Below are 13,640 nucleotides of genomic sequence, written 5' to 3'. Positions count from 1 at the left end.
TCTTATGCTGTTCTTCCATGGGAGATGATTTGGAAACTAGTTTTACTTAACATAAAAGATCCATTAATGACCTCCTTTTTGCTTGTTGTGCTACGATTTTCTGTGTGAAAATTCAATTGAGCTTTTATGCCAATTTTGGGTGGTCAGATAGTAGTCAGTGTGCGTGCTGTGGGTATGGCTTAGGTGTCCTTTTTTATCAGTGACTGGGGAAAGGAGTGGAAGTCAAGATGGGAAAATTTTGCCTCCCCACCTCATCTCCTTTTCTAACAGAGTAGCCCAGTTCCCAACTCTCTCTCTCTCTGTTTCTCTCTCTCTCACACACAAACACACATGTGGAAATGTATGTGAGAAAGCGAATGACAGTTAAAACATGATTTATTTCATTATTCTAACTGGGCAGACTGTACATACGCGACTATAAGTCGACCACATGTATAAGTCGAGGCCAGGATTAGGGGCTAAAATGGTGGATTTTGATATGACCCATGTATAAGTCAAGGGTAAAATTTAGGGGCATGTGACAAAAGATCTATAGGACGAAGCAAAGGAAAATGATGCCAAAGAGCTTAACAAAATTCCAGCAGTCATAACTGTTTGTGCTCCCACTAAAAGATGGATGGATGAGAGAGCAGGGGGGAGGGGGTCCAGTGCTTTCAGGACAGATTACACTTTTGCCTTTCACTAAGGGATGGTTCCCTTTTTATAAGAGTTAAAGTACATTACATACATTGACCTGTCGATTCAGGTTTTTTGGGGCATGAGTATATACAGTAATCCTTGGCAGATTAACTGCTACTTAAACTGATAAATCTTCATCTGTGATAGAATCATAGAATCGTAGAGTTGGAAGAGACCACTAGGGCCATCCAGTCCAACCCCCTGCCATGCAGGAAATCACAATCAAAGCATCCCTGATAGATGGCCATCCAGCCTCTGTTTAAAGACCTCCAAGGAAGGAGACTCTATCACCCTCCGAGGGAGCGCACTCCACTGTCGAACAGCCCTTACTGTCAGGAAGTTCTTCCTAATGTTGAGGTGGAATCTCTTTTCCTGCAGCTTGCATCCATTGTTCCGGGTCCTGTTCTCTGGAGCAGCTGAAAACAAGCTTGCTCCCTCTTCAACATGACATCCTTTCAAATATTTAAACAGGGCTATCATATCACCTCTTAACCTTCTTTTCTCCAGGCTAAACATCCCCAGCTCCCTAAGTCGTTCCTCATAGGGCATGGTTTCCAGACCCTTCACCATTTTTGTCGCCCTCCTTTGGACACGCTCCAGTTTCTCAATGTCCTTTCTGAATTGTGGCGCCCAGAACTGGACACAATATTCCAGGTGGGGCCTGACCAAAGCAGAATACAGTGGCACTATTACTTCTCTTGATCTAGACACTATACTTTTATTGATGCAGCCTAAAATTGCATTGGCCTTGTTAGCTGCCGCATCACACTGTTCACTCATGTTCAATTTGTGGTCTACTTGGACTCCTAGATCCCTTTCACACGTAGTTTCATTCAGCCAGGTGTCACCCATCCTATATCTGTGCATTTTATTTTTCCACCCTAAGTGCAATACCTTACATTTCTCTGTGTTGAATTTCATTTTGTTAGCTTTGGCCCAGCTTTCTAGTCTATTCAGGTCATTTTGAATCTTGATCCTGTCCTCTGGGGTATTAGCTATTCCTCCTAATTTGGTGTCATCTACAAATTTGATAAGTATGCTCCCAATTCTGTCATCCAGGTCATTGATAAAGATGTTGAATAGCACTGGGCCCAGGACAGAGCCCTGTGGGACCCCACTGGTCACTTCTCTCCAGGATGAAAAGGAGCCATTGTTGAGCACCCTTTGGGTTCGGCCGGTCAGCCAGTTACAAATCCATGTAACAGTTACCTTGTCTAGTCCACATTTTACAAGTTTGTTTGCAAGAATGTCATGGGAAACCTTGTCAAAGGCCTTACTGAAATCAAGATATACTATATCCACAGCATTCCCTTCATCTACCAAGCTGGTAATTTTATCAAAGAAAGAGATTAGATTTGTCTGGCATGACTTGTTTCTCTGAAACCCATGTTGAGTTTTTGTGATTATGGAATCACAATGATTAATCAAGGGATCCCAAATCAGGAAGTTCTCTCCTCCCACAAAGAAAAAAAGGCCTTTTAAAACATAAGATTTCTTTGTATGTGTGTGAAATCTGTGCGCCAAACTAGGAAAAGAGGTGGTATTGGGTGGGCAGTGCGCAATGCTGCATGTGATGAAGCTTTAGGGCAAATGAAGGCTGCAATGCTGGAGATAATGAAGGTACACTAGGGAAGAGAGTGGTCCAGACTGCATAGTGCTTTTGAGAACAATGCTGTTTTAGCAGAAGAACCTAATGTGATAAGGTGCTAAGATTAAATAGTTAAAAAGAGCCCACTCTATGTTAAAAGAGAAAGAGAGAGAGAGAGAGAGAGAGAGAGAGAGAGAGAGAGAGAGAGAGAAAATGTAGAGAACATTCCAGCTGCCTGGGATAACTTCTTGGACTCCTTTGGGGATTGATTGGTTTCTTGCCTACTTGAAACAATACTACCTGGCATGGGAATAACTCTATCATTCTCTCTCTCTCCTCTCTCTCTCTCTCTTTTACAGGTGTCACCTTTATTATAAGGGCTAGTATTTGGTAAAGGGAAGCAGAATGTAGGGGGAAATTTCGATTGTTATTTTGTAAGTTGCAAATTATTGTGTCATATGTACTTTTTAAAGACCATTAATAACACCAAAAAGGCACTTTGAAACTGACAAGTGCTACTTACATAATCCTTGATGTCCCCCTTTCCAGAGGGATTTTTCTTCAGTCTATTCAACTAGTCTGATCTCTATTTTGAACTATTCTGATCTCCACTTTCATCCAGTGTAATATTCTTTTTGAAACAAGAAATGTATTAAAAATGTAGCTCTAGTCAAGGGTATCAAGATGCTTTCGTTCCTCCTTATGTTATGATTTTAATTAAATGTGTGATTTTGTTAAAAAAAAGTTGAAGGTAACATTGTGGCCCATTATATGGAAGGTGTGTGACACTTCTCAGTGTGTGTCTGTGTGTGTGTATGAGACTGAGAGAGAGAGAGAGAGAGAGAGAGAAGTAGAAGAAGTTAACTGAAATAACTCCACTTAGTGTTTGAGAGAGCAATGTAATGAAATCTGTTTGCTGTGCTAGCTGTCTCCAGATTGGGCTGTAATTACACCACAGAAGGAAGAAAGGTAGCTGAGTCTCAATCTGGATCATTTATGTAAACTCAGCCTTCTTGTCAACGACGTTCTCAGATTGCAAGCATGCAAACCACAAAAATCATCTCCTATGAACAAAATAGAGACAGTGTCAGATTGCAGGCTTCTGATATACCTTGTATTCTCCCTGTAATTGGACTTTAACATTTGACGCAGTAAGGTTAAAAAACTTCTCATGTAATATACATCTATTCAGGAATGAAATCTTGCACTAATGGGGGCTGAATGGAGGGGAGAACTATCCTTAATTCAGTATGGCAGAGAATTCATGCAGACTCTTATGAAGAAGTATTTATTTTGTGTGAAGAAAAAACAATGTTTAATAAATGTAGTTAAATTTAGTGCCCGCTTCTGTTGAAAGAGGTGACATGATATATAAAAGGCAACTATTTCAATCTCTTGGGAGTTTAAAATCTCATTCTTTGAACCAAACTGAGGCCTTGACTAACAAGGCATTCAAAACTGTTCTTGTATACAGAGTCGTATTAATATCGTAAAGCTCTTACCACACCTGGTGTGCGCAGCAGCTCTTTCAAACATTCTGCACATTAGACACAGGGCAATTTTATATTTAAATACATAGAGGAACAACCTGAGGAGACATAGCTGGATATGATCAGATTCAAAAAAAAGATCCCCTCCTTTCATTGAGTTGCCCTTCATATGTTGATAAACTGGTACATTAATTCTGGTTTTAAACAGCAGTCTCTCTGGCAGATTTAGAAAGCATTCCTCCCGACACCTGCAGCTTCGCGCCCCCCTCTGTCTTCTCTAGTGCAGGAAAACCACAGGCCACCACACTGGCGCCATCCCTGGCTATGTCCAATCAATAAGGACTTATTTCCTGTCCATTTGCTGAGGTCACAGAAGCGAGTCTCATTAATTATTTCTACCGGTGCAGCCTCAAGTGTGCTTCTGGCATGACAAGTGAAAACTGTTTGACCTTTTTTTCCCTAATTTTGTTTGTAGCAGTTCCGAAGGATATATGTTCATTCGGGAATGTGGTGAGTGGAACAGAAACATTTACAAAAAAAGAATCAAGAAGAAGAAGAAGAAGAAGCCACATGTAGATTCTTAGCCATGGCGGATGCGGGCTCTCAGAGCTATTATCTGTTCCATTCGTTTCTGCAAATGAATAACGGTCTCTTTTACATCATGAAAATTTTGTCACGGCATAAACAATGTTTTCTAAAGCCGACCGGGCCTCTGAGGGAGGGAAGCACTCCAGAGCCTCCAGTGCTCTGTTTCCATGGGAACGGCATAGGTCAATAGCCGAAGTCACACCTTTGCCAGCCTTGATTGCCTCTCGCAACTGTGAGAAAACACATGCACAATATTGTCAGTTTTGACAGGAATATCTATATATGCCAAAGCCTACAAAAACATTATGGATTCAGCGTTTCCATGAACTGGGATGCAAAAAGCAGTCTGATGGACTCAAAGAAAATTCACGTTTCGACTCTCTGATCAATGCCCAGCCTCAATACATTTAATGAAGTCTACCAGCTACTGATAATCCAGGATACTAAGCCATTTCAAATCGTGTATAACTGCAGTAGCAGGCTTTCAAATAACCAAGTTGAGTAATGCTTTCCTAATAGGGATAAGCCCAGCAAATAATCTTGTACTTAATGAATTTACAAACACATATTTTGTACTGAATATCACCATAAGCAACTAGATTAATAGGCACATTTACTTTTCGTGTTGTAGGCACTACAGCAATGTAAATGGCTCTGCTTGTACACTGGAATAGATTTTCAAAATAAATTTGACATGATGGCTGCAATCCAGAAACATTTTACTCTGGAGTACCATTTTCTCTGCTCTCTGACCTTAATATGATTAACCAGAAGGCAAAAAGGCTGTAGATTTCAGCCTACAAGAGTGAGCCACTAAACTCTGTTACTGTGCAGTCTTTGTTTACTCCAAGGGGAATAACAAGGCCCTCTGGACTAGTCCAATTTAGATTAACATGCACTCTGCAGCAGCATTTTTAGAGGACTATGCTCACTGAAGTTGTTGTCTGCTGTCAACAGCTGCACAATTCTAAAAAGTGGAGAAATTATAACAAAAATAGGGACAATAAAAGAACATATTAACAGAATAAATTCTGAATTTATAATACACTGGAGGGATAGACAAACATGTGCTCTCTCCAGATGTTTTGGATGATAACTCCCATTATTCCCAGCCAAAGTGGTCAATAGTCAAGGGTGATATGACATGTTGTTTACAGCATCTAGACAGCAGCATGTTATCTACTCCTACTTAAGACATTTTTATCTATATAGGATTAGATTTCTAATTGATTCAAGTGGACACAGCAAATCAACCATTGGTACCGTAAGGACACCCCAGCATGTTTAGCTATCTGGTTGAAATAAGTGGACTGTAAGGAAGGAAGGATTTGAACCTGAATCTCTCTCATCTCTCCCCAATATGAACCCATTAGTCTAGCCACTCCAATACCTAAGTGTGCTTCTCTGCACCTGTGGATATCAGAGCATCAGCCAACATATGCTATTGTGTACTAGATATTCAATGCACAGACCAAGCAGAAAAGGAGAATGCCTCAGGTCTCTGTTCGTTAGATGTCTTCTGAAGCTCTTGCATATAGGTAATGCTTCCAAATTTGATTACGCATTAGTTGCCCTGAAGACATAACTAGGAGAGAGAAGTAAAGGATTCCTGGCTAATCATAACTAGGATCTTTCCCTTTACTTAATTTGCTCCAAGTTTAAACTCATTTCCATGGTGAAGCACACGTGCGCTCCAGCTCTTCTTCCCCCGCCCACCTGTCTCTTTAACTGGCTTGAGGGGGGATTATGGTTTTTCCACATTCGCAGGGGTCTTGAGCCCCTAACCCCTGCAAATGTGGAAGGCTGACTGTAATTTGTATCCTGCTTTTCTCCCAGAATTGGGGCCCAAAGTGGGTTACAGTCTAAAAACACAGTACAATTAAAAATTTACAAAAGTGACAATTAAAATGGAGTAAAACTATTGCAATATTAAAATAGATCATTTGTTTAAAAATAGAATACAATTAAAAAGATAAAAGCACTTAAAATCATACATATTAGAACAAAACACCACCCCCAGGATATTCTTTAAAAGCCTTCTGTTTTGAACGCCTGTCTTAACAAAAAGGTCTCAGCTTTCTGGCAGAAGGACAACAAAAGGGGGGTCATTCTGGTCCTCTTGGGAAGGGAGTTCCAGAGCCTAGGGTGAGCCACCTAGAAGGACTTCACTCATGTCCTCATCAGCCATGCCTGTAATGGTGGTGGGACTGAGAGAAGGTCTTCTCCTGATGATTTTATAGCGCGGGCCAGTTTGTAGAGGGAGATAAGGTCTGCCAAACAACCTGATTAGTCTTGTTAGGATGGAATGTAGAAGGATGTAGCCTGCTGAGTTCTGAAGACCTTGAAAGTTTTCACAATATTTTTCGACCTTCCAGTTTAACCTAATAAAAGTATTGCACTAAAGTGGATTTTAGTATTTTTATTAGGATTATTGGGCCACTGTGGCTACTTCCAGGGGGAGGGATTGATGAAAAAGATATAAATATGTAGCTATAGAAGTAGAAGATTAAAAGTCTGTAAATATTTCTTCCTGCAGAATTCAAGTAATATACTTTAGTAGTACAATATGTCTCAATTATCTGAAAATTACTTGAGAAGCCACACCCGTTCGAAAGAGCCATCTGTTTTAAATCAGTAGTTGCATTTATATATAATAAATGCTTGTTCTTATCTAAACATGTAACTTAAATGAATTAATTATGTATATTTGAAGATGAACTCAATTCCTAGCATGTCATAGTACTTAAGCGCTCATGTCCCAATTCATAAAAAATTTAATTTCCCACATTACTTAGCACTACACTTTGGGGGGAAATATGTTTTTATGATACGCAAGCATATTGCAACATTAATTAAGCATTTCTTTCAGAGTGTCTAAACCCAGGCACACTAACACAAGACGGATGGAAACAGGTAAGAAACAGCCACTTGATACCACTGATTTTTTTCTTTTGCATTTCTGCATTTAGCAAGGGCTCAAAGCTATTGTTTTGTTGAACATATGAAAATATCTCTCTCCCATGGAGGCAATAAGCAGTAGGTTGGAAATAGCACTTTTAAGAAGGTTGTGAATAGTCATCACAGATTAAACTCTTACAAATAATCACATTCAGAGGAAACAGCTAGCTACAAATCTGTAACTCAATGTCCCAATCTTCTGTAACTGCTCTATCAAAATGTCCTTGTACTGAGATATATCACACTTGTATCTATTTATTTATATCCTACTTCACTTTTAAATAACCTAAGACTGCTGCCATACAATGGTACAAACAAAATAAGCCAAACTTTAAAATTGACTTGGCTAAAGTAGCAGAAAAAGTAGCAACAATGATAGCTTTCCAACAGCTATGTCTGGCAAAACAAGATGATTTGTACATACGCTAAGCCTCAGCACATGAGTAACAACAGAGAAATTACCACAGAGAGTAAACCATGACTTAATTTTGATGTATGACCAGCTCAGACTTATTTATCAGGTTTCATTTAATTTTTATGTATGGCCAGCTTAGATTTGCTTATCAGGCCCTAATCCCCACATAAAGCAGTCTTTCTACAAAAATGTACGGTCAAGCAATACTCTATGGGCTCTCTAGTTGTTGCAAAATAGTTTCCCCAAATTCTAGCATATGAAAAAATTGATTGCCAAAATCCAGTTTCTAGTTCCAGTTGAAGTAGATCGACTGAATCAATTCCTGAATAGTATGCAAAGGGATCTTGCAGCACCTTTGAGATTAACTGAAAGAAAAAAGCTGGTAGCATGAGCTTTTGTAGACTTGAGTCTACTTCCTCAGATGCATGTTTGGAGTGGAGAATCCAGAGACAGACCTAGATAAACTGGTTGTGTGAGAATGTCAATTCTAATTCAAAACTTTGTGGGTATGGAGATGAGGTGACAAGTTCAGTTTTAACTATGGCCACTGGAAGCAAAGGAGAAAGGCCAAGGAGAACTCCCCACACTCACAGTTCAAACTGAACTCTTCACCTCATCTCCATACCCACAAGATTTTCAGTTTGAAAGCTGCCAACTTCTTTCTTTCTGATAGTTTCAAAGGTGCTACAAGATCTTTTTGCATATTGATTTTCCAGACTAACACAGTTATGTCTCAGAATTCCAATTCCTGGTTAGTAAATCAATACTTATGTAAATTCTATTGACTGAATGGGTCTGCTCTAGTAGGAACAAAACCTTTTCCAAACCTTTTTTGTACAAATGTATCAACTATTCATTGGTTCACTTTTCAGGTATAATCATTCTACAACAATACTTATTAAGCTTTATGACAGTGGGGGACTGACAAGGTCTTTTCCAACAAGGTGCCAGGAAGTTGCCACTGGCTGCAACAGTTTTTTTTTTCTTTTTTGGAAACTCAATATAGAGCCACACCAAATTGACCAGCATCAGCCCACAGACAATTACTCTGAGTAGTATACAGTAATTTCCTTCTTAAATGACAAAACTTGATGATTCAAGATGTTTTCCCCCAACTAGGCTTGCGATATCCCACCTGGGGGCGGGACTTTCCTGGTTTGGGGCGGGTCCGCACGGTCCCACCCCAGTTTGCCCCCGCCCCTGGGATTCCCCCCGCCCCCGGGCTGAGGGGAGGATTCCTTCCCCGCTTGGGCTCTGCCGGCGAGAACGGGGCCCAGGCGGGGAAGGAAAGCCTTCCCTCAGCAAGGCTCCTTTTCAAATGTAGGACACCCCCCAAATTTTTTTGTCCTACATTTGAAAATTTTGTCCTACATTTGTCCCGGTTTGGAGGTCCTGACTTATGGCAACTCTACCCCCAACTGAACATGCTGGATATTTCTCCCTCACAACTTTATTCTCTGTGAAAACAAAGCCTGCAGAAGAAACTAGGGGCTGAAAATTGCCTCCAACCCCAGACCTCCCAAAGTTACCCAGTGATGATTTGTTATAGGGCACTGCCTGTGAGCTAGTAGTTTATTGCTTACCCAAGTTTTGCTAGGTTGTTGTTTTTTTTAGTTAGGAGAAAAACCTGGTTTGGCTTCTTGTTCTACTTTTTATTGCTGATGTTGTGGTTAACTGCCCTTGAGTCAACCTTGACTCATGGTGACCCTGTGGATGAGACATCTCCAACACTCCCTTGTCTTCCATAGCTCTGTGAAACTTTTGGAGACTTATGCTCGTGATCTCTCTGAGTCTCGCCATTTGGCATGTGGTCTTTCTTTCTTTCCACTACCCTCCACATTTCCCAGCATTATTGTCTACTACAAAAAATAATTCTAGACCTTCAGAGCCTCTGCTGAAGAAGGCCTGTTAAGATTCTCATTAGTCTCCACTACAGAAGGCACTTTCAACAACCTCCAGTCATATTTCCCAGAACACAGAAAAGGGGGAACAGTTGAAAGCTATCTCTCCTTCCTTAAATCCCTTCCTTTTTCCATGGCCATTACTTTCATTTGGTTGTACTATGCCATTTGAAGCTTCCACTTTAGCAGTTTACCAAACTCAGGAGAGTAAACCTATAAAGTTATAATCCCTCCAAGCACACTCACTGCCTTCCAATTACCCACAATCTTGCTTTTTCACCCAGCCACATCAAGCCCATTTCTACAGCAAATGAGATCACAGATAAGCTTTACTTCCACAGAAAACCTAACAGCCTACTCATGACAAACAGTTTCCCTGTTGTTATTAGGGTCCCCATTCTATCTGAAACCAATAAACCCCTGCATCCTAAAATCCAAAAACCTTGGTCTGTTCTGGTTCTCAGATTTCCTTTCATAAAATCAGATGCTGTGCTCTTAGAAGCTAACCTATAGCTAACCTCATAACTTGCTAAAAAAAGTAAAAGCAAAAAAGCAAACAAAACATTGATTTGTGGTCAAGGAACTAACTAATGCATTAAGTGTTTGCCATGTTATGTGTTGGCTTTTCTAAATTTGTTTTCTCTTGTGGGGACGTTCTACCTCACTAAGTGCTGATATTTAAACTATCAAAATGTTGCCTTGAAATAGGGCCAATGCACTTCATAGCTAATACATTTACTTTTTCCTGTTACTGAAGATGTCAGCATTAGTTGCTATAAATTTGATCGGGGTTTGCAGTTCAACATGCTAGCCTCTTCCACCCTTTAAAATGGCAGCTGGACAACTATTTATTTTAAGTGCTTCACTTTAAATGGCTCTCTGACTATAGTATAATGCAGTTCTTCCTGGCAAAGCAAAGAACTAGAATGATACTGTTGACTGTTAAATATTTAGCAACAAACCTTTTAATGATAATACAAAGACTATAACTTGGCATACAAGAATGTACATGCTAGCTTAAATCTGGACTTTACCATCTATGAATGCTATTCCTTCTGGCCTTGTCTGGCTTTTAATGCAATGGAGGGATCCTTTTGGTAGACAGTGGAGGAACAGGACTTTTACTAATTTCCATTTGCCTTGCAACACCAATACCAATTTCCACATGATCTTCCAGTCCTCCAAAGCACAAGTCTAGAACAGATGCTTTGTATTCTTTGGGAGGTGGGTCAAACTCTGGATCAAACCCATATCCTTCCCTTAGGTCATGTGATGTGAAACTAGAAAGGTAAATGCCAAGGGAGGAATTCTGAATAAGAGTGTTAAAATGAATGCTAGGCTGACAGAAACAATTTAGATAAATCTCTTCCTATAAAATTCTCTCATAGCAACACATCTAAGATTTATTTTTGAAAAACATTGTTCCAGTTATTCCAGAAAGCCAATAGAGGTAAAGAAATGAGGTAAAGAAAATATCTGGCAACTCACTCAAACATATTTATTTGTAAGACAGGCCTACTGATTTCAGCATTGTGTTCAATTAAGTGGCCTTAGTTCACAGTTTCTACTGATTCTACTACTGATACTATTGATTCTACAAATTCTACTGATGCCCCTATGCACATTTTGTGGCTTCCATACCAGTATACTTCCAAAGGATTCATAACCATGCTTGCCCAACACTGGTAGACTGAGCAAAACGCATCTGCGAACCCCACTTCTTGGAAGATGAATTGAAGCATCTGGACCGGGCTCTACAGGCCAATGGTTATTCCAGCTCAGACAGCAGAAGGGCTGCCAGGCCCAGGAAAATCCAGAGAAGTGAAGACAAGCAGCCACCCAAAGAGAAGGTATTTTTACCATACATCAAAGGAGTCACAGACAGAATTGGCAAAGTGGTGAGGAAGCACAACCTTCAAATGGTTTACAAACCAACGAAGAAAATCCAGCAAACGCTGTGCTCAGCCAAGGACCAGAGAGACCCTCTCACAGCCGCAGGAGTTTACCACATACCATGCAGCTGCGGACAAGTCTACATAGGGACCACCAAACACAGTGTGCAAACAAGAATCAAAGAACACGAGAGACACTGCAGACTGGGTCAGCCAGAAAAATCAGCAGTAGCTGAACATGCCACAAACCATCCTGGGCAAAAAATACTGTTTGGACCATGCCAACAACTACCATGTCAGGATGCACAGGGAAGCCACTGAAATCCACAAACACCTGGACAATTTCAACAGAAAAGAGGAAACCCTTAAATTAAACAAGGTTTGGCTACCAGTCCTGAAAGATATCAAGACAAAGATTCAACAAATGCAAATGAGAAATCTCCCAGCAGACAATGAGCACTATCAAGCAGAAATCAATCCTCTTTTGCAGACCCTCCACCCTGAGGCCTGCTATTAGCAACAAAAACAATATACATGCAAATTCACTCCTGCCTTTCCAGGTCACACATTATATATACCCAAGTCCTTTCCAGGCAAACATTCTCTGAAGATACCTGCCACAGATGCTGGTGAAATATCAGGAAGAAACTTTTATGGAACATGGCCACATAGCCCGAAAAACACTATGACTTTTCATACATTAAAAAGGATAATTTGACAATAGCCTAAATACCCTAAAATACCAGCTCCTGTCTCATCTTGGAAGCTAAGCAGAGTCAGTCCTGGTTAGTACATGGATGGGAAGCCACAAATGAATACCAAGTGCTGTAGGCTATTATAGTTCAGAGGAAGGGACAGGCAAAACCACCTCTGAGTACTTCTTGCCTAAGAAAACCCTATTAAATTCATGAGGTCATGATGACAGGTGACTTGAAGACACACACACATACAGACACACACACACACACACACACACAAAATTTGGCAACACACAATGTTAATGTGAAAAAAAATCAGTGTCCAATAATAAATGCTTTCTTATTCTGAATTCTGTAAAAAAAAATCATTTTTAGCTTGACAGTAATTTACTCAACTATAACATCATGTAAGAGGTTAAAAGCATTTAGAAACAGCAAATTAGGGCACCAGACCTTGTGAGGAACAATAAACTTGCAGTGCATTTCCAAAGCAAGTCAATACAGATCTACTTCAGTTCTAGTGCCTAAACTATAAAAATTCCTTTGTAATTAATTAAACACAATAGCAAAAGATCAATGGCTATATATTTTCCTGGTTTTTAAATTGTTGTTAGGATCCCTTTTGATGTTGTTAGGGTTTGGGGGAAGCGTTTATTTGCTAACAGCAATGTGGTATGAGGAATGTACTAACTACAGAATTCTATTTTGAATGTGAGAAGGACAGATACAATCAGCTGGATAGCAAAGTGTATGTTGGTATTTATGGTAGGGCCTACTCATCTGCTACTTGTAAAGACTTGTAACACATTGCACATCATGATGCAACTTCTGAATTTCTTTTGGAGTACAACCCTTCCAAATTAAGAAGCACTGTGAATCCAAATCCAGCTATTTGCTACATTTGTCTGTGTGGCATACATTACATTTGATAGAATCCTTTACCATTTCCTTACCAGTAACCATAGCTATGATGACCATAAGGAACTGTATAAGTAGACAAGCTTCTGAGTTGGATACACCATCAAAGATGTGTGCAATAATCCTAATACTCTCTTTCCTAGTCATAAAGGTAGGGTACAAGACATTTTCCTCTTTGGAACAGGTCATCAAACAACATGATGATGGATCAATAATCTGTCTGTATGTGGTCACTATACTTCCAATACAGGATGGGGTATTTACATACTGATTAACTGCATGTGAGTAATTGGCTTCTAATAGTAGCATTTAAAAAAAGGGGGTGGGAGGGTGGAGACAGAAAGGATATTATGAAATACAGTGTACTTTTTGAACAAACAGGACCCACAGCAGGAATATCCATGTGTTTGGGCAAAGAGGACCCACAACAGGAATATCCATGGGAACAGGATGAGAGGACATAAAAATAATAAACATTTACTTGCAAATTTTAAAATGTTTGTACTAGGATGCG

The 13,640-nt window shown here is 40.0% G+C and overlaps 1 protein-coding gene across 2 annotated transcripts in view; it reads right to left on the bottom strand.

Annotated features, from left to right (window-relative positions):
- Positions 1–3,174: 3,174 nt before the first annotated feature.
- The window catches only part of PDSS2 (decaprenyl diphosphate synthase subunit 2), a 123,672-nt gene continuing 113,206 nt past the window's right edge, over positions 3,175–13,640 (bottom strand). For both annotated transcript variants that reach the window (XM_089530638.1, XM_089530639.1), the window contains one exon: positions 3,175–4,574. In XM_089530638.1, coding sequence (XP_089386764.1) covers positions 4,416–4,574 — 159 coding nt within the window. In that variant the 3' untranslated portion in view covers positions 3,175–4,415. The remainder of the gene's footprint in view (positions 4,575–13,640) is intronic.

Source organism: Sceloporus occidentalis, unplaced genomic scaffold (genome assembly GCF_023333645.1).
Source record: "Sceloporus occidentalis isolate IW3139 unplaced genomic scaffold, rSceOcc1.0.p SCAF_6, whole genome shotgun sequence".
NCBI classification, from domain to species: domain Eukaryota; kingdom Metazoa; phylum Chordata; class Lepidosauria; order Squamata; family Phrynosomatidae; genus Sceloporus; species Sceloporus occidentalis.
Note: the sequence above shows the minus strand (reverse complement) of the source record. Positions and strands in the feature narration are given on the sequence as shown.